At 36.7% G+C, this 22,123-nt stretch overlaps 3 protein-coding genes across 14 annotated transcripts in view; 1 reads left to right on the top strand and 2 right to left on the bottom strand.

Annotated features, from left to right (window-relative positions):
- LOC125777180 (uncharacterized) overlaps positions 1–16,242 on the bottom strand; it is a 36,860-nt gene extending 20,618 nt beyond the window's left edge. Inside the window, exons 1-2 of the mRNA XM_049451451.1 lie at positions 16,117–16,242; positions 14,447–14,656 (exon numbers count right to left, since the gene is read on the bottom strand). Of these exons, the coding sequence (XP_049307408.1) occupies positions 14,447–14,515 (69 nt within the window). The 5' untranslated portion in view covers positions 14,516–14,656; positions 16,117–16,242. The remainder of the gene's footprint in view (positions 1–14,446; positions 14,657–16,116) is intronic.
- Positions 1–22,123, top strand: part of LOC105228775 (obscurin) — a 369,554-nt gene that overhangs the window by 53,263 nt on the left and 294,168 nt on the right. For all 10 annotated transcript variants that reach the window (XM_049451168.1, XM_049451169.1, XM_049451171.1 and 7 more), the window contains 2 exons: positions 658–828; positions 888–1,053. In XM_049451168.1, coding sequence (XP_049307125.1) covers positions 658–828; positions 888–1,053 — 337 coding nt within the window. The remainder of the gene's footprint in view (positions 1–657; positions 829–887; positions 1,054–22,123) is intronic.
- Positions 1–22,123, bottom strand: part of LOC125777195 (uncharacterized) — a 282,927-nt gene that overhangs the window by 176,905 nt on the left and 83,899 nt on the right. The window lies entirely within an intron of this gene.

Raw genomic sequence — 22,123 nt, 5'->3', positions numbered from 1 at the left:
CGATGAGTTTTCACTGACAACTATCAATAGGAGGATTCTCTTGCTCTTGCAAGATTGCACGATGACACAAAATGCAAAAATCCTATCCCGAAATATGCAAGGCCAAGAGAGCACCCGTTGTAGAATCTAGTGATATATGACGGCACGATATTAAACATGGGTTTTGGTCTGACATATTTTACAGCCATTGCAAATAATTTTCTGTGTGTGTTTGTTGTTGTGCCGTTGCACCAAAGGGAAAATTCTGCAATTCGTGCACCGTGCAAGGGTTTTGCAAGAGCAAGAGAATCCCCCTAATATTAGAATATCAAGTGACAGCTGTATTTGTATATGGAATGTAAACAAATATCAAGTGACAATTTAGGACCGGCAAAATATGTATTCCAATAAAATCGATTAAACTAGAGCAGGCACCGATTATAATGAGTGGAATATAAGTTTTCAATGAGTTTTCAGCGAAAACTGGTTTTCAATGTGTTTTCGTTTGACAGATTTTACATGGACGAAAACATAAGTTTTAGGGGGAAAACCAGTTTATCCCACGAAAACATGTTTTCATTGTCGGTTCGAGCATAGTATTAAAGATCATATACAAATGATACTTACATATGTACGTATATTTATTAAAGTAAAATTTTATTGTTTGTCATTTTTTAGAGCAACTGTAAGAGAACTAATTGAAACGGAAGAAGAGTTTTCTAGAGACCTACAAAATATTGTTGATCGTTATATCAAGGCCGTTGACAAAATTGCTGCTCCACGCATTGTTCGCGATAGTAAGGACATCATTTTTTCAAATTTTGAACAAATTGCTGAATTTCATAATATGTAAGAATGGAAATTAAATACCATAAATTACGGTTTTAAATATGATTCATATTTTCAAGGATTTTAATTGAAGGGCTTAAATATTACTCAGAGCAACCTAATATGACAGCTAAAACATTTCTTAGACTTGAAAGAGATTTCGACAAACACGTAAAATATTGTGCAGCCGAGCCCTTAGCACAGGCTTTTCTTAAGGACAATAAAGAAGCCAACGAATATTTTCAGGTAAATTTTGTACAGCAATGCACGATTTGAAGATATATATTTCATTTAGGCTGTTCACGATAAGGTGGTTATCGGGTTATGTGGTTATGTGATTAAGTAAACAACAACAAAATGCGTTATGACAAAATAACCAAAGTTGACCAACCTAGGCCCTTGTTTACAGATTATGTGGTTGTTTGCTTATTTCCAGTGTTAGAAAGTCGTTGGAATTTTACTAAATGGCAGTACAAAAAATAAATAAAACTAAGCGAATGGCATTTCCATTTAGATTTTCTTATTGGAAAACCTGCTATTAACAGCTGTTTTTTGTTTACAATCAGCAAATTTTATACAAAGCATTTTTTAAACCCTTTAAATTCGGATTATTTAATAAGCAAATACCTTCAATAAAGTCCATTTCCTGAATAGCAGAACTTATTTTAAATTCGATTATTTTGCTTTTTAAACTTTGTTTAGGCATTTTATAATTTGGAATTTCATTGAACTAAAATTGTAAACAATGAACAGCTGTTTGTGTAAAAATAAGCAAATAACCATACAACATAGGGTGCTCACGGAGCATAGAGGTTATTTTTAATCTAATAATCACATAACCCGATAACCACCTTATCGTGAACAGCCTAATTAACAAAAGAATATCCAAATGAATTCTTGTTGTCAAAGCCAAATATAAGTTCAGGCAAATTTTATTGAACAGACACCAGCAGTCGAGTTTTAATTTTATTTCATTTGGTTTCTAAAATATTATTAAAATGCAATATAGTCTTACCGTCCGATTTTGTGCTGTGATACAGTCACAAGTCTCCAAATTTGAGATTTTAAATTAGAGACAATTTTTGCGGCTTGAGACGATTTTGATATTCTGTAAGTTATAATCACAAAATCTATTACATTACATTACATTACATATTCAGAAAAGTTTTTACACTTGAATGAGAATAAGTATGTCTATAACAAGTATTCAATTTTCTATAACATAGTCAAAAAACATAATTACCAATAAAAATAAAAATATGTGTTGACTTTGTTTCATAATATTTACGAAATTTATGTAAAATTGATTAATTTTTAACCTGCTAACTATCAGTATACAAATTTGAGTCAATATTTTGAGACTAACGCTGGAGTCTGTTTAGTAAATAGTAACTAGTCACAAATTGAGACTTTACCTCAAAATGTCACAAATAGTGACTAGAGACTGCTTACAGAATCGCGCTATTAGTAATATAAAAAAATGGTACTTTTTTGGATTTCCTCTGCTGCTGTTACCCTACTAATATAGCATATATCTTACTTCTACTCTACCGTACATATAAATAGTGGTTATGAATTAAATATTGAATATTATTGAAAATATTATCCTTAAGTAAGAAACATATGTATATTCGGACTGGAGTATTCCAAATAGATCTTTTTCGCATAAAATATATCCTCAAACAGTCAATATTAACAACTTCCTTATTATACATATACATTAAGGTGTGTCATTCTGAGGCAACCTTTTTTTCAACTGAAAAACAGGCTCAAAACTTTCAAAAATGTGTAAGAAAAAGTCACTCAAAAGATGAGCTCTTAATATTAATATTATTATTATTATTATTATTATTACAATAACGCCAATCGGCAATATACATTAAGAGAAACAAATAAAAAATGAAAAATGTAGGTAGAAGGTAAATGTGTATATGCAGAGTACTATGGTGATGATTTCTGGTTGTGGCGGGCAGCAAATGGAGTCCTTGGTTAAACAAGCAGATGTTTCTTAGTATTGTCTATGAAGGCAGAGTATGTACCTCCGTAGAAGTCAATCACACCTTGAAAAGAATTGACAGATTTGGCCAGTCTATTCAGAGGACCGTTGATCACATAATTTTTCTTGGAGTTAGAAGTTTTTAGTAGACGATTACGTCTAAGTAAAGTGCCTACTGGGGCAAATTCAAAGCAGCCAAGAATGTCTGGAGCATCAATAATATTATTGACAACCTTGTAATAGAAACTAAGATCGGCAACCTGTCGACGTGCTGATAGTTTATTGATACGAAAGCTCTGGTAAATTTCATCAGTGGAGTAAGTATGTGTAGACGATGATAATTTATAGGCTAACGACTTGCAGAGTTTACGTTGAACCTTTTCCACTTTGTCTATAGATGCATTAGTATATGGAGACCAGATGACTGAACCATATTCAAGGATAGGTAGGACTAGCGATTGAAAAAGTCTGGTTACAGAGTAGGGGTTGTTGAAGTCTTTGCTGTTTCTTAGGATAAATCCGAGGGTTTTAAATCCCTTAGATGTGATTCTATCAATGTGTTTAGAGAAGGAGAGCTTGTTGTCAACACTGATCCCCAGGTCTTTTATCTCATCAACCTCTATGATTTCCTGATCCTTGAGTTTGTATTTTGCAGGAATTGGTGAGTGTGAGCGAGTGAAAGTTATAGCGGCGCATTTGTTGATATTAAGATCAAGATTGTTCACAAGGCACCAGTTACCAAGAGAGTCAATATCATGCTGTAGAATTAGGATATCTGACATACTAGCTATGGGCCTGAAAATTTTGAGATCATCTGCATACAATAGGTGATCTGATATGATATTGTTGCCAATGTCGTTTATGAATATATTGAAGAGTACCGGGCCCAAATGAGATCCTTGTGGTACCCCAGATGTTACGATATATTCGAATGAAAGATGGCCATCGACTCTAACTTGTAGGCGTCTACCCGTAAGATATGAATGGATCCAAGACAAAGCACTACCTCCAACACCATAGTTGCTCAACTTGTGCATGAGTATATCATGGTCAACACGATCAAACGCCTTGCTAAAGTCTGTGTAGATGCTGTGAACACAGTTTCCGGAATCCATAGCATTTAACACCTTGTTAATGTATATGAACAAATTAGTAGTTGTAGATCTGCCCCCAGTAAATCCATGTTGTCGAGTGATTATAACGTGTTCGAAAGACTGCAGTAGTTGTGGTAGCACCAATTTCTCAAACAACTTAGCAAGGGCAGACTGAATACAAATAGGCCTATAATTGGTGACCATAGCTTTAGATCCATCCTTATGTATTGGAGTGATATATGATAATTTCCATGACGAGGGGAAGATACCACCACTAAGTGATTCACCAAATATATGCGTCAACGGTTCGCATAGACTGATCGCGCAGTTCTTTAGGAATAAGTTAGGTAGACCATCAGGTCCAGCACCTTTTCTAGGGTCAAGTGAAAGGAGTAATTTAAGTACTTCGTCATATGATACTGTCAGATCGTTCAGGAGTATGTTCTGAGGTCCCGGGTTGTAGGTAGCTGCAGCAGCGCCATGGCGATTGTTAGGTGCGTAAACACTATGAAAAAAGGAGGCAAAGAGATCACAAATGTCAGGCCCGGAATTAGCTGATAGATCATCCCATACCATGGAGGAAGGTATGTCACTGCTAGAACGGTTTTTGTCTTTGACATAGTTCCAGAAGGCTTTGATGTCCGATTTGAGTTTGGCTTCAACATTACTCACGTAATTTTTATAGCACTCAGAGCTCAGTGATTTGCACTCAAGTCTCAGTTTACTGAAGCAAGAGTAATTGTAGTTGGTACGTCTTGTCTTGTACAACGCATGCGCCGACTTCTTCAATTTAATTTTGCGAATGAGATCTTTTGAAAACCAGGATGGATAACTGCTGTGTTTATAAGTATATGCTGGAACGAACTGGTTAATCCCTTCAAAGATTTTAGCGTAGAGATAATCAAGCTTACTATCAATTGTGCTGAGTTTATATAAATCGATCCAATTTGTTCTCAGGTAGAAAGTGTCGAGCTCAGCATAGTTGGCCTTTTTGAAAGAGTACGTAGAGGAGTAGATAGGAACTAGTCCAGGCTGAAAGTTGAGCGTGATATCTAGAGCGGGATGACATGTGTCTTCAGGAACCAAGGCAAGCGAGTGTTCAGGAGAAATGTCGATGTCGCTGAAACATAAGTCAAGGGCTGAGTTGTGAGCATTGAGAATGTGGTTGCGTTGTGTGCAATTCAGGAGCGAATAACAGTCGTAAAGTAGTTTTTCACAGTCCGCACGAGGAGAGCTGCTAGGGAGGTTGAAATCACCAACTATCAGTAAGTCAGATGCTTGGTGTTTTTCTCTAATGAAAGAAATAGTGGCCAGGTGGTCAACAAAGATCTCATAAGGTGACTGAGGAGGTATGTATACACAGCCGATGATTAGGTCACGGGATGCACCCTTCACCCTGATGAATATTTGCTCTAGGTTATTATTTTCAGTAGAGATTGGCTCAGTGTGTAGATAACGTTTGCATGCGATAAAGACTCCACCACCACGTACTTTATGATTAGCATGAGATGTACGATCTTTACGGTAGATATTATAAGAAGAGTCAATGACTTCTCCATCACGTATAGATGGATGGAGCCAGGACTCAGTGATGCATATGATATCAGACTGGTTAGACGACGTGTTGGTCAGAAATGCGCAGAGTTTTGTGCGCAGACCTCGAACGTTCTGGTAATATAACTGGATGAGAGATACTTTCTTCTTGTTCGTTGTGCGAGCGAAAATTCTTCTTTACAATCTTAGGCATACCATGGATATACTTTATAGTCATACTGTCGTTGCCGCTTTTTACTAGAGAGTCAAGTTCCAGTCGTAAATCTTTTAGGTGCTGTTGTTGAGAAGGGGTAAGATCAGCTTTGAAAATGACTGCAGTGTTACTATTAGGTGGTCTGTATTTGATAATTGAGAGCGCATCATCAGCTGAGCGAGTTGTAATATGTAGCGCACGTGTACGACCCGGTGTATGTAGGCCTAGTCTGCGTAGCTTAAATTCAGTGGCAATGTTCGAGAGACAAGAAGGCAAAGCGGCTACTAGATTTGTCCTGTCGTCATCCAAACGATCTTTACCCACTGGTTTGACTGATTCCGGGATGTTTAGAGCAATTACATTGACTTCACGGCGCTCACGTTCCAAAATTTCAGTGAAGATATCTTCCTTACTCACTGGTAAGTCAGGCTTGGCATTGAGTTTATTATTAATTTTATTCTCTACTGATGAAAGCCTATCGTTAAGGGCAGTACATTTATTAGTGAGTGTTGTATATTGTTTAGACAGATTGCTTACCTCATCCTTAAGGTTATTTACGCTACTTACGAGTGACTTTTTGAGATCTTCAAATTAGCGGTCATAGTCAGAGGTGAAGCGATCAAAGTACTTCTGGAAGAGACTTTCCATTTCATTAGCTTGTGGCGAGATGTGTGTTAAAACTTCATCATCAGATAAGTGGCTGTCACATGTCCTAACACTGATATCATTGCTGCAGGATGAACAGTTCCAAACCGACTCCTTTTTCTTGATACTGATCGCTGTGGCCTTAAATTCCACAGATGAAAGGCCTGTACACCTAGAGTGAAACCAGAGTTGGCAAGCAACACATTGGATGCTGGACTGTACACCATCTCGTATCAGCTCAGAGCAATAACCACAAAATTGTGATGTTGTGTTTATTTTCTTGGGTGGCATTATTTATCGATGGATAGCACAATTTATATGTAACTAAGCAATTACTGTAGCCCTCCTTTATTTGCGACGCACTGCAAACGGACCGCACATCAGCAATGCACCGTTGCCGTATATTTTGTTATTGGTTTTCTTCAAGTTTTATGCTTTTATGTTCTTTTCCTTACATTTAGTTGTTGTTTGCATCACATGCTCTCGTTGTTGTCGTGCTCAATGAGAAATACCGTTTGAAGTGACAAAAACTCTGTTTAGAACTATTTTCCATTATTTTCAATATATTGCACTTCCAAATTATATTATGCTTTAATTTAGTATTTTTAACAAATCCAATTGGTTGAAACGCATAATACTTTTTATGAAACACTTTTACAACTGAGCGGGCCGATGCTCATGATTTCTTACAAATTAGCAGCAACTTGTTTGCTTATGCACGCTTTATTAAATGTTTAAATAAAACAAAACTTTTGCAGTAGGTAGTATTTTTAACTCTTTAAACGTTGTTGGCTTTTCATCAATTTTAATTTTGGTTAATATACATTTGAGTTGAAAAGAAAATTATATTGTATCGCGCAAATTGCCGTCTACACACGTCCGTTCGTATCGAGCTCCAATTTTGTAAATATTAAGAGGTGCTCTTTTCAAATTTTCTGTTTTCCATATAAATGACATGGAAAAATAATCATATTTTTCATTGTTATTGTGCGGAGGTTTTATATGTGCCCCGATAGCTGCCAGTAGGGATGGTAAACTCGATTCCGATTCTACTCGAAAATCAAGTTTTCTCGTAAAATAATCGATTTTTTGGAATCGATCTCCAGTAGTCGAAGTCGATTAAGAATCGGTTCTTGACATTTGATTAATAATTACGAAAAAAAAAAATAATAAAATAAAAATACTAATTATGAAAAATCAAAATATAAAAATAATATTAATCAAAAAACTAAAAAATTAAAATAACAGTAATAAATAATGAATTCAGTCGTTTTACATATATTTTTGCCACTGCACGTGCTCAATTCTGCTAAATAGCAGCGACAACGTCGAATTCCTTACTTTGATTCTATCGGCTCTGTTAGCCGCCAAATCGAACATCATACAGAATTCAATTTACACCTTCTCTATACTTTACATTCTTTGGCCCGGCGCGCTTTTCAGAATGCATCGCAAACAACGGCCACGGCGCTATGGCGGTTTTGTTTACTTTTTGAATTTTTTAATTCGTAATATCTTTTGAATGGAAAGTCTAATTTAAAAACTATTTTATATGTAGTTAAGTGGTCTTGACCATAAAATAATTTATTTGGATAAGGATTAATATAAACACATACATAAATAGCATGGTTTGAATTTGCTTAGCATTTTCATTAATGTTTAAAATGAAAAAAGTTGTTGTAGTGACATAACTACAATAGTTGGACATATATATATATATACACTAGCTGACCCGGCGAACTTCGCCCCGCCCAATTTTTATTTTTTTTTTTTTGGAAGTCATAGACTCGTATAACTTTACCACAAATAATATAAACTTCAAACAACGCATTTTCATTTAATGTTTTTAATGTTTGTAGCGCCATCTACTGTAACATACCGCACTTACTCAATACCGCTGTTAGCGCCACCAACTGGTGGATAGCTCTTTGCTAATAATAAACAAATAATTTGCAATAAATAAATAATGCGACTATAAGGAGAGTTAGAAACTATCCTATCTTTCAAGTTGGACCAAACTGCACACAGTGTTAAAAATTTCATTAAAATCGGTTCAGTAGTTTAGGAGTACATCGCAAACAAACAACGTGATACGTGATTTTTATATATTAAGATATGCTACCGCGGAGTTTTTTGTAGACATTATGATGTTCTTCAATATTGTTGTACATTATTTTGTTCTATCGCTAATAGTTTCGGCAGCGCATTCGACGAAAGACATTTTAAGACTCATTTTTCTACTCCTTCGTTTACATTGTTCAAATTTTACCATGGATCCCTAATTTTTTTCAAATGTAGCCTATGTCAAATTGGAAAAATGTAGCATTCCATTGGTGAAAGAATTTTTTAAATCGGCCCAGTACTTTTTGAGCCTATTCATTACAAACATACAAACATACAAAAATAGGTACAAATCTTTCCTCTTTACAATATTAGTATAGATAATCACTATACTACGAATTACTAGTCCATAAACCCTTGGAATGTGGAATCCTTACAAAACCAATGTGAACAATATTAAGAGTTATTCCGATTGATAAGCGAAGCAGGGTTGTTTGGTGATCTAGAATCGTCTGAGAACGAATGTTGAATTTATGTTTTTCTTAGAGTTGCTGATGTCGAAGAATTTAATTTATTAAGTTTGTCAGGAAGTTTGTAACACCCAGAAGGAAGCGTCGGAGACCCTATAAAGTATATATATAAATGATCAGTTTGTTGAGCTGAGTTGATTTAGCCATGTCCGTCTGTCTGTATATGTATGTAAAGGGTGATTTTTTAAGAGCTTGATAACTTTTTAAAAAAAAAAAAACGCATAAAATTTGCAAAATCTCATCGGTTCTTTATTTGAAACGTTAGATTGGTTCATGACATTTACTTTTTGAAGATAATTTCATTTAAATGTTGACCGCGGCTGCGTCTTAGGTGGTCCATTCGGAAAGTCCAATTTTGGGCAACTTTTTCGAGCATTTCGGCCGGAATAGCCCGAATTTCTTCGGAAATGTTGTCTTCCAAAGCTGGAATAGTTGCTGGCTTATTTCTGTAGACTTTAGACTTGACGTAGCCCCACAAAAATAGTCTAAAGGCGTTAAATCGCATGATCTTGGTGGCCAACTTACGGGTCCATTTCTTGAGATGAATTGTTGTCCGAAGTTTTCCCTCAAAATGGCCATAGAATCGCGAGCTGTGTGGCATGTAGCGCCATCTTGTTGAAACCACATGTCAACCAAGTTCAGTTCTTCCATTTTTGGCAACAAAAAGTTTGTTAGCATCGAACGATAGCGATCGCCATTCACCGTAACGTTGCGTCCAACAGCATCTTTGAAAAAATACGGTCCAATGATTCCACCAGCGTACAAACCACACCAAACAGTGCATTTCTCGGGATGCATGGGCAGTTCTTGAACGGCTTCTGGTTGCTCTTCACCCCAAATGCGGCAATTTTGCTTATTTACGTAGCCATTCAACCAGAAATGAGCCTCATCGCTGAACAAAATTTGTCGATAAACACATTTCGAACCGAACACTGATTTTGGTAATAAAATTCAATGATTTGCAAGCGTTGCTCGTTAGTAAGTCTATTCATGATGAAATGTCAAAGCATACTGAGCATCTTTCTCTTTGACACCATGTCTGAAATCCCACGTGATCTGTCAAATACTAATGCATGAAAATCCTAACCTCAAAAAAATCACCCGTTATATAGGAACTAGTCCATCAGTTTTTAAGATATCGTTTTGAAATTTTGCAAACGTCATTTTCTCTTTAAGAAGCAGCTCATTTGTCGGAACTGCCGATATCGGACCACTATAACATATAGCTGCCATACGAACTGAACGATCGGAATCAAGTTCTTGTATGGAAAACTTTTGCATTTGACAAGATATATTCACAAAATTTGGTATAGATTATTTCCTAAGGCAGCAATGTAATCTCCGATGAAATTGTTCAGATCGGCTTACTATAGCATATAGCTGCCATACAAATTGAACGATCGGAAAACAGTTCTTGTATGGAAAACTTTTGCATTTGACAAGATATATTCACTAATTTGGTATAGATTATTTTCTAAGGCAACAACGTAATCTCCGAAAAAATTGTTCAGATCGGATTACTATAGCAAATAGCTTCCATATAAACTGAACACATAGTTGCGAAAAGATATGCACCTGTGAAGGGTATATTAGCTTCGGTGCAGCCAAAGTTAACGTTTTTTCTTCTTTTTCTTCTATTTTTATAAATTACAATTGTGTCATGTTCGTTTGCACCCGAACTTAGCGCTTTCTTTTTTTTAATAATGAATTACGTGTACTTATTCACTGATAATAAAAGTTTTCATGATATTTTTACATAATTTCTTACAGTTGCTTTATATTTTCTTGCCATGGAAGTATTTTTATTGTGAGAAGTGATTTTCAACTAAATAAATTCCATTTCAATTTAAAAAAAAAAAAAATAATTTGTTAGTAAGTAACCTGAATTCGTTGTTTATTTCCAAATAAATAAAGCGCAAGCCATTTCCAAACGAACAGGTTTTCTCTAATCAGACATAGAGCTCATATTTATTATTAAGATGGCGTCAGTTTGTATAAACCTATAAGAATATGCAAATGTTTAAAATAAAAATTCTTCTTCACAGTATTTACAATCGGTTCTAATGTTCATTGTCATTCTTGAAAACCGCTCATGCATTCATAGGCACACTCATGTTCAACTCAATACGAAGAAAGTATAACATAATCGTCATATTCCTTCCAGTAGATTACATGGAAAGTAATTTCATTAATTACTGACTTTCACAATGAAAATACAATTATAATTTGGTCACCACTTCTCTAAATAGGCATGGTTTCTAATGGGTTAAATAACGTAATGAGTATCTTTATCTTTAGTTGAAACCAAAATATAAATTTAATAAATATAAATTTTTTGTATTGTTTTCCTACCCAACTCTTATGGCTTTACCCTGCAAGTCTCCAGCAAACAGGGTGTGTTCGGAAAGTAATAGGACTGATTTTCTTCCGCCGAAACGAGCGGCCGGTCAGTTGTCAGAGCACCTTGAGAGTCAGGACAAACATTTTCGGGCGATGTGTTTCTGTGAATGTTGCAGCGTTCGTTAGAGCAGAGGTACGCGATTAAATTCTGTGTGAAACTCGGTAAATCTGCGACAGAGACGTTTGATATGATTGTTCATAGCAGGCTTACCCAGATGTGCTTTAGCCTGTTTGGATGGCCGGGAACAGCTCGCTGAAGAAGACCGTTGCTGGGAGCTAATCCAAAGTGCAAACGATGCTCAATGTCTTTTCACATCAAAGGCATTGTCTACTATGAATTTATTCCTCCTGGACAAATCGTCTACGCCAAATTTTATGTAGAAGTCTTCAAGAGACTAAAACGCAGGGTCAATTGGGCCCGACATGACATCGCAGCCGATTGGAAGTTGCTCACACCGCCTTTCTTTTGAACAGCTACATACCCAAGGCTGGCATCCCAACGCTTCCGCAGCCGCCCTACTGCCCAGATGTGGTCCCAGGAACTTTTTTATTGTTTTACTGGAAAGGGCCAATGAAAGGCAAGCATTTTGAGACGACAGAGGGGATCCAAGCAGCTGGTACCTCGGCTCCCAAGGCTATTCCGGAGAATACCTTACGTGTCGCTTTTGCCAAAATTTGTAAAGAATTATAACTATTGGTTGAATAAATTTTTTAAATCAACTCACTCCTATTACTTTCCGGACAAACACTGTAGGGCTGGCGCTGTTTCACACTTTCATATGTTCCTCGTCAGCATTTTAACCAAACCAAAGTGAAGTGAAAGTGAGTGATTTTAATGGTAGCCAAAAGTATTTACACACATTTTAGTGCTCAAAAGCATTTACACAATACGATTTTTTTCAATATTTCATAATTTATTGGATCTGCTTGGTAAAGCCTAACAATAAGCATTCAAATCTTAAATCTATTTAAAGATAAAGAAGCTCAAGAATGTGGTTGAGCTTTTTTGGTAGAAAGTTGCTCTCTAGTAGGCTGGTAGATCACTTCTCTATAAACGCGTTTGATTGCAGAAATTTGCCATTAGCTAATGGGTTTGGATGTTCGCGACGTTTAGAAATATATCTCATTCTGCTGTCCTTTATCTCCTTCTTTACCATTGCAATATCAAGATCTTTGTGAATGTTTTCATTTTAACTAGGAATTTTGGTTGCACAAGTCGTACCCCACGGAGCACGAAAACCGAATTGGTGCGTTGGTATTATTATTAGTTTTTTTGGAGGAAAAGAGACATTGATAGTAACACTTTTTTAAATATTTTAGAAATACAGGGTAAAAGATTTATTGGTATGTAGCAAGATGCCTGTTTTAAGTCTTTCCCGATGTTGATCGGCGACTTTCCCCACGAAATTAGATAGTACCCAAACCAAGGAGAGCACTGTTATAACAATATTTGGTAACTCAATTAGTATGTTTGGAGTAATATTGTCGTGTCCTGATGCTTTTGACGGATTTAGCACTTTTATGACTCTAGTAACTTCAGAAGTAGAAGTCCCAATAGGCACAAGCGTCTCGTTAACGGTATTGGGCAAAGGTGGTAACTTAAAGTTGTTCTTTGGGCAATTAGGTTGGAATACCTCTCAAATATCATGGGCTGTTCATATAACATTATTAATACAGGTGAATGATCAGATGATAAGTCTATACATACATCAGCTGTTATAAGCGATCTACCTACATTTTTGACAACAAAAAAAATTTATTAAGTCTGGTATTTTTTTTTATCATTGGGCCAGTATTTCGGAATACCAGGAGATATTATATCCAGTTTGTTATCCTTATTCATAATAGTCTAGTACAGCTGTCGTTCTTTCGGATTAATAAGACGTGCCCCAGTACGTATGTTTGCGTTGTAATCTGTACCTACTAAAAATCTTTGACCATTACCAAGTGTTCTAAAAAAGTCGTTTAATTCCCTATCTGTAATTTTAAAACGAGGTGGACAGTATATAGCCGTAAGATTAAAGTTACAACCCCGATTTTTTAGTGATATTGTTGTAGCTTGTAACTGTAGTATGAGATTCTAGAGCATAGCGGCTTAACCGATTTCTAACCAACACTGCCGTACCACCATGCACTTTTCCATCCGGATGATTTGCAACATAGAGTCTATTTGTAAGATGAGTTTCTGATATAAGCATTACATCTATATTTTTTTCAGACAGAAATCTAATAATCCCCAATTTATGTTGGTTCACACCGTTAGCATTCCATATACAGATACATACTTAGTACGCTCATTTCTTACTTAATAAATTTTGCATTATTTGATTTTGTGATGTTATTAAATCTTGGATCATGTTTTGCATGGTAGACATAAATTGTGTTATATATTATCATTGTTTCAATTGTGTTGCCTTTCACTACATTTGCAAAGCTTATTATTATATAATATTTAAAAATAATAAGATTTGAACTTTTTTCTTAGGTTGCTACAATTTGATTACGGGGTGTTTTTAACATTTGGTTACGACGTGCTTGAATGCCCTGTGACAACTTCGATTTCAAATCGTTATACAGGGCTACGCCCTGCATCTTTTATTTAAACCCTCTTTTTTAAGAAGTAGGATGTAGATCCTGTATCCATACTCTTACAGGACCATTTCTCTTAAGTGGTTCATCAACGGTGATTCTGCGATGGAGCAGATATTTTAAATTGTAAATCGGGTGTATTTCATTTTTCTTTAGGTGGTTAGAATTTGGCATCAATTCTATTTTGAACATATTGAAGTATTATTTCAGCGTATGTTTGAATTTTTGTTTCATCTTTTTTACCTTTTTTTCAAGAGCATAATATGTAAATTGTTTGTGCCAATTAAATTGCTTATTTTGGAGAGAAAAGCATCTGAGCGACGCTCACGCAAATAGATTGGAGGGGGTTTGGCATTCAGGACTGTGGTGGTAACCTTTGCATCATAGTTAGGCTCCTTGCTCAGCAAGGCAAATCTGTTGCCATTTAGGATTTCTGTTTTTTTACCATTTGCCGAGCCTGGTTGAAATTTTTTTGTATTGAACGCTGATTTAATTGGACTCGATTTCCTTTCTACATTTACGTAGCGGTCAAAACCCGTCGGAACAGATGGTCTTTTTTTGCATCGTACATTCTTACCTTGCGTTTTGTTTTCCTTCGCTGTCTGGGTGCTTGCTGGTACCTCCATAGTGTCTGCTGTCGGCGCATTTGTTGTTGGCCGATTGTTGTTTAAACTGCTTCTGTTGACTGCGCTAGCTTAATTTTCATTTCGGTTGGTCGCTGCTCATGATGACTCATCATCGCCGTTACATGTTTTTGACAGGAGTTGTTTTTGTTGCCTCGACAAAGCTGAAATGGGCATGTATGTAAGTGTGAGCACTGATTTTAATTGATTAATACTTTGCTATCCAATTTCAACGAAAAATGTTTGGAATTTAGTTAAAAAGAATGAGAAGAATAAATCATTGTATAAATATACAAGCAACAAAAGAATCATATGGTCGCCAACAGCTGAGATCACCTGATCGAAAGAGTTGATTTTTCGGCACAGGGATTTAAATAAAAGTAGTTAAAGTTAAAGTAATTAAAATGTAGTATTAATGAAAAACGTTAGGAAAAACTTTCATGCAGTTTTTAAAGTAAAATTTAAATATATTGCTTTTCCTCACCACCTCTGAGGTTGCAATATAGGCGCGTTACCGGTATTTTTTGGGTGTTCGGTTCCCCAGGAGGCCTTTTTTTACCCATATAATATATACAATTCTAAACAAAACTATTTGTAATAATTTAAACAAAAATAGGTATATAAATATCAGTTACAATGCGTATTAATGATAATATTCAAAACAATTTGCTTGTAAAAGTCTTGTTGTAACAAAAACAAAAACAATCGTATAAGAATCAGGTAGAATTCAGATACAATAGTAATAAAAACCAAAACAATCTACTAAGTAATAAATAATATTTACAAAACATTCTTAATCACCCACAGCGAAATGCTAATTCAAAAACCCTATCAAAACAACAGTGGTGGAGAAAAGGGTCCTAAACCTAGTACACGAAAACACTTAGAAAACAATATTAATAATAAGCGTGCAAACCTAATCACAAAAATTTTCATTTCAAAATATGAAATCAGAGTAACTGTGGAAATTGCGGCCTGAGACAGACAATCTTTTGAACAATTATAAAATATTTCAGACAGACAGACATACATAGATATTATTTCCGACTCATATAGATAGACAAACGGACGTGATTACTATTTGTGAGTAACACACAAAAACTTTATGTTTTTGAAATCATTTTGTTTCACTTTTTTATTAAAAGTGTTTATTAAGAAATTTGTCCTAATTCGTATGAATAAACATTTTATCACGTCGGAATTACAATTTTCACAACAATAATACAGTTCTACGTCCACCATTTTTTTAAATAATATGTGCGAAAACCCAATACTATGGCAAGTAGAATCAAAATGTTGTGTAAAAATATCTTCAATTTTTGTTACAAAATTTATAAACTTAAGGGGTGGTTTTACGACCTGGCAATTAATATATTGCTTTTCGGAAGTGAAAAAGAAATCTTCTTCAGTGATAACACCATCAAATCTGGGCAAAGGCATTAAACAATTATGTCGTTTAAAATATTTATAATATTAATAACCGCAAAAATATACGAAAGCCTTTTTATGCAGAAAGCTGCTTTCATCCACGTCCACATTTACCTCTATTTGAATATTTTAAAATGTAGAAAGAGTAGGTTTTGTAGTAAGTTTGCCAAGAGGTATTTCGTGGAGTTATTCTCACATCAAATCCCCCTTCTCTACGTATGTGTCCGAAAAAATTCTCCAGTCTATCCTGAATCAGTTTCCTTGTCATTAAATGGGTGAATCTCTTATGTGACCAGAAATGCCACAAACGCCTTAAGCTACTTATATTTAGAAGCCAACCTGTTATGTAATTACAGTAGAAACTCGATTAACCGGACTAATTGTTGTCGATAGGCATTCGGATAATCGAAAATCCGGATAATCGAATGTATGAAGAAAAACAAATAGATATTCATATCCTGCAACGAAAATCAATGTTTATTAAGAAATGAACACTTACTTATGTATGTATGTACATATTTTCTTAGATTACACTACATACGTAATACTAAACTGCAGCATTAATCATGAAATACAATAAAATATTTAGGTACGTATGTACAAATAATTTGTCTACAATATGTATTTGGTAATTTGCATTTGGTAATCATGAAATAAGTAGGTAGGTAATAAGTTTAATTTGGTTTAAAATGGTAATTGTCATTTAACGTAAGCAACTTTTTCTCTTCATTGCTGCTATGTATATCACGAATTCGTTTCAGTTGTAGTAGACTCACAGCCGGTTTCACGAAACTGATTTAAGTGAAAATTAATTTATTTCAGTTTCACCATTTGACTTAATTTGTATTTAAATGGTCAACCTTTGTCATTTAAATATTAATTAAATACTGTCATATGCAACTATGTTAACGTTTTCCAATCAGCTGATTTGCAAGTAGCAGAAGATAAATACTTATATTGTAAAAAATGGAATCTGACGACGAAAGTGATATGGAGTGCGAGGTTTTAATAAATATATTTATAAATCGTCGCTCTCGTATAATGAGGGAAAGAAAAAATGCACTAGGCTTAGCAAAGTAGAAATGTCACTTGATGAAAAATTCTTGCTTCGAGCTACACTCTCCATTTTTATTAATCAGTACAATTTATTTGTTTACATAAATCAGCTGTTATTCTTATTAACATCCCTGCTTTGTCATTTTTTGGGCTGCCAATTATGAATAATGGTGAAACGCTGCAATCTTAAGTGCAAAGTTAAATAAAAATCAAAATTAAAATTAAATGAAACTTAATTTTCAATTAGAAAATTTCGTGAAACCGGCTGTCACAGTATTACTCAAGGGGTATTCTCTCGCTCTTGCAAACCCCTTGCACGGTGCAAGAATTGCATATATTTCCTCTCGGTGCACCGGCACAACAACAAACACTCGCAGAAAAACGCGCGGGGCAGCGGCAGCGACCCCACACTGCGCGAGCGGAATATGCAAGTTCCGACACGTTCACGATTCCATAATTTCTACGTAGGTACATATAAATTGGTCGCGATTGGTAGTCCGGATAATCGCGAATCCGTATAACTGAGGGCCGGATAAACGAGTTTCTACTGTAAAAGTGTTTGTTATTTCACGACCGAACGAGTCGTACACTTTAATGGAGTTAAGAAACTCCTCGGCTTTTTCAAGAAATTTTAATTGGTCCCCAGTAGCCGAAAAGGGTTCTTTAAAATTCCCTACTGCTCCAAATCCACTACTATTAAAAATATTGAACAATTTGTCAAAAAAAGGACGAACTCGGCTGTATTAAGAAAAGATGAAGATTTAGAAGTATTAAGTTTCCCGGAGCTATAAAGGGCGAACATAGAACTTGCAACAGAATGACTAAAAACTTGAGAAGCTAATTGCACGCTAATTTTTTGAAATGGTTTAGGAGAAATAGTTGCCGAGGTTAATTTATGGGTGCAACTAATGTCGTTATGGGTACTGTTTTCATATATATGAACGATATCAGACCATTCAACTGGACGCCGATCAAAAACGACTTAATTTTTTTTTATTTTCTAAGCAGTTTCATGTACTTTTTAAAAGATGCGGCCAATCAAAGAAGTATATGACTTCTAAGCCATTCACTTCAAAATAGAGCCTAATCACGTTATTGATAATACCCCACTTTGAACAGTAAACTACCTTTTTTTTGTTTCGATGAAAAAAGTACAATATTTATTTATTCCGACGAGGAAAAATCGCTAATTTAAACAACTTGGTTTTGGAAAGAAAAACACAATTTTAATGAGATGTCGTTCTTAAAAAATATCGGTAACGATGAAAAGCGGTCAAGCGGCTACGGGGAGCAGATGAACGGGCGACAGCGCGTCTGGGATGACGGTGTAGTAGTGTATGATGTGGCCGCTCACAGTGCTGGCACATGGTGTCAGACACGCACTCCTGTGTAACATGCGTTTGAGCCAGACAATTGAAGCAGTGTCCATGTGCCTGAGCCACCTACTGACGCTGATTGGGAGTCATTCCCTTAAAAATAGGACAGTGCTGCAAGCGGTGTGGGCGACAACAAAGCGGGCATCAGGTTCGGGGCGGCTGCGAAGCCGGGGTCGTTGTTTGTCGGGCGGCGGTTCGTGCAACGGTTGGCGCAGTGGTTACAGTGGTTGTACGGGGCGCTGCTACGGGGACAGCCCAAGTGCGCGGCACAGTGATAGCCGAACGTATAGTTGGCGTTGGTGTAACTGGCCTTTCTGCATCCATAATACCCTGTGTGGAAGAAGAGGAAGTGTTTATAGATTTATCATTCATAGTTTGTTCCACAATATGTGGCACGAATGGGCCGTCATTTTGGACGAGCTTTTAAATAATTCAGTTATATTGTTTGATTATCGTTTATTTCGGCGGTTGTTTTAGCGAGTTTTGACACCGTTTCGTTATTATCGGTAGTTGGTAAAAAACATAGTTTTACAAGTGGTCTAGTTAACGTTCCGGTTTGCGTACGGAGATCGACTACTCGGATATGACCGTCGGAGCCATAGTAAAGCTTTTCTATGCGGCCAAGCCGCCATTCGGTCGGAGGGAGACAATCAGCGTTAATTAGGACACAATCTCCAAGCTTAGGCGCATTTTCTGATGTTTTCCATCGATACCTCTTGTGGAGGTCTTTTAAATAGTCTTCTTTCCATCGGCGACTGAAATTGTGATGGAGAATTTTAATTCGTTCCCATCGATTTAATAAGGACAGCGACTCCACGCTTGGCTCAGGTGTGGCCAGAATGGGTGCTCCTTTGAGAAAGTGCCCTGGAGTTAAGGCTGTAAGATCTGAGGGGTCTTGCGAGAGCATTGTTAGTGGCCGTGAATTGAGTACGGCTTCAATGCGGATTAGTAATGTTGTGAATTCCTCGTAATTAAACTTTTAGTTTCCAGCTACTTTTTTAAAATGGGATTTAAAACTTTTCACTGCGGATTCCCATAAACCACCCATATGCGGCGCGCTTGGGGGAATAAATTGCCAATTAATGCCTTGGTGAGCGTACTTTTGTACGATATCAGGGGAAACTTGCTTGATGAAATCAACAAACTGTGGCTCTTTGAGCCCCTATAAACGTTTTTCCGTTGTCGCTCATAAGTTTTGACGGAAAACCGCGTCGTACGACGAAGCGTGCGAATGCAGTACTAAGAGTGAGCTCCTTTTATTAATCGGCTTTGATTCTCTTAGTAGTGACATCTCGCTACTGAAATGGCGCGATTGGGTGTAAGTGATGAGAGCGACCTTTGCCATTTGTAGGTCTAGGTGCAACAATGTATCACCTTGTTAGTACGCTGAGGGTTCTCCCTTGACTTTAATCTTGAGTTGATCTATGAATTTGAGCATGTAAGCGATTACCCTGAGTGCTCGGTAGTATGATGAAAATCGCTCAAGGATGTCGTCGTCATCTATCGTTGTATGAAAGGAATCGATTTTCCGACTTTCGGGGGCAATTATATTGCGCATAGGCGATTGTGGCCAAGAATCGGGAGATTCTGTTAACCATCGGGGACCATTCCACCAAAGAGTGGTGGAGGTAGGGTGCAGGGGTTTGCACCGTCTTGTACCTTGATCGGTAGGATTGTCAGCACTGGCTACATGTCGCCAGGTGGCTGATCCCACTAGGTCAAGGATTTGAGACGTTAGATTAGAAATATACGTCTTCCATGCATGTGGTGGTTTTTCTAACTAACTAAATTATTCACCAGCTATATTATGGGCCCTAGGATTTGTATTTCTATTTACAGTGGGAGGATTAACAGGAGTAGTTCTTGCTAATTCATCTGTAGATATTATTCTTCATGATACATATTACGTAGTATTATGACTGATTCGGAATCAGACCAGAGATACAATTTGTACTTTTCCATCTTTAGATGTGTTTGCACAATGGATACTAGTTTAGCAAGTAGTAACGCACCACATAGTTCCAGTCGTGGTAGACTTATTGTTTTTAGAGGAGCTACCTTTGCCTTGGCTACTAGTAGGTGACTGGTGGTTGCTGTGTCTGATTGTGTGCGCACATAAATGGTGGCACAATATGCCTTCTCAGAGGCGTCACAGAAGCCATGTAGTTCGACTTTGTGCTCTGGGGCATAATTTACCCATCGTGGGATTTGGATCTGTGAGATATCACTAAGATTTCCTGCGAACTGGGACCACTTTTCTAAACGAAGTGGTTTCACTCGTTCGTCCCAGTCTGTTCCGTCTAGCCATATTTCTTGAATCAGGATTTTCGTTTGTATCATAATTGGCGAAAGCCATCCTGCGGGGTCGAAAAGTTTTGCCACCGAGGATAAAATTTGCCTCTTTGTTATGGCGGATAGTGCTGATATTGACTCAGTAGTGTATAAAAATTGGTTGTGCTTTCCTTTTCAAATTTAAGGAAATTAGTGTCTAATATATTTTCCTTTGGTATACCCTTTAAAATATTAGGGTGGTTAGCCGTTATCATTTTTAACGGAAACCCAGCTGTTTTGAGAGCTTGTGTCACTTGTGCTAGTGACTCGTATGCTTGTGGAAGACTGTGGCTTCCAGACAGAATATCGTCCACATACGTTTGTGTTTTTAACACTTGTGTTGCCAGAGGAAATTCTGACTTTGTGTCTTCTGCCAGTTCGTGGAGTGTACGAATGGCTAGGTACGAGGCACAGTTTACGCCAAAGGTAACTGTTTTTAGCTTAAAGTCGCTTAGTAGACTATTGGGGGATTTTGGGAAAATAATTCTCTGAAAATCTTGATCATCTTTATGTACGACTATTTGCCGATACATTTTTTCGACATCCCCATTGAATACGTATTTGTATATATGCCAATTTAATATGAGGAGCATTAAGTCTGGTTGTAGTGTGGGTCCCGTAAATAGAATAACATCTAGGGAATTCCCCGAGCTAGTGGTTCTTGAGGCATTGAAGACAACTCTGACTTTTGTTGTTTTTTTTGTTGAGGCTTTACTACTGCATGATGTGGCAAGTAGAATGAATAATATTTGCCTTTTATGATTTTTTCACATGGGCTTACTTCCTCCATGTGATCTGAATGAAGGTATTCTTCTAAGACACCATCATATTCTTGTTTCAGCTCACCTTTTCTAAGTAGGTTTTTTTCCATACTTAGAAACTGCTGTATTGCAGAGGTGCGAGAGTGACCTAAGGCGAGTGTATCTGGAAATTGTTGCTTAAGTGGTAGTCGTACGACGTACCGACCGTTTTCTGATCTAGTAGTTGTGGCTTTGTAAAAATCCTCACAATACTGATCTTCCGGGGTTGTGACTGATATGGAGGGAGTTCTTCTAATTCCCAAAATTTTTTCAATTGTGAATTGAGGTACTCGTTTGAGACTTCCTCAACTTGAGTTGTCAATGTTGTAACTGGTTCCGCAACTAGTCCACTTAGGACCCATCCGAAAATCCGAAATTTTGCGCCAGTAGTGTATTTGTGACTTTCTCAATACCTTCGAGTATTATTTGTGGTATGAGATCGCTGCCTAATAGAAGATCTATTTGAGCGGGGGTATTGCAGTTTGGATCTGCTAGCTTTAGGTGTGAAACCTTTTGCCAATGCTCGCTATTTATATGATAGCTGGGTAGCATATTGGTTAATTGCGGTAAGACAATAGCTTCTGCTTGTATGCGCTTGTCCGCTTGGGGGGAATAGAGGGTAATGGGGCAGATTTTATTT

Source organism: Bactrocera dorsalis, chromosome 3 (assembly GCF_023373825.1).
Source record: "Bactrocera dorsalis isolate Fly_Bdor chromosome 3, ASM2337382v1, whole genome shotgun sequence".
Lineage (NCBI taxonomy): Eukaryota > Metazoa > Arthropoda > Insecta > Diptera > Tephritidae > Bactrocera > Bactrocera dorsalis.
This window is presented reverse-complemented; position numbering and strand designations above follow the sequence as displayed.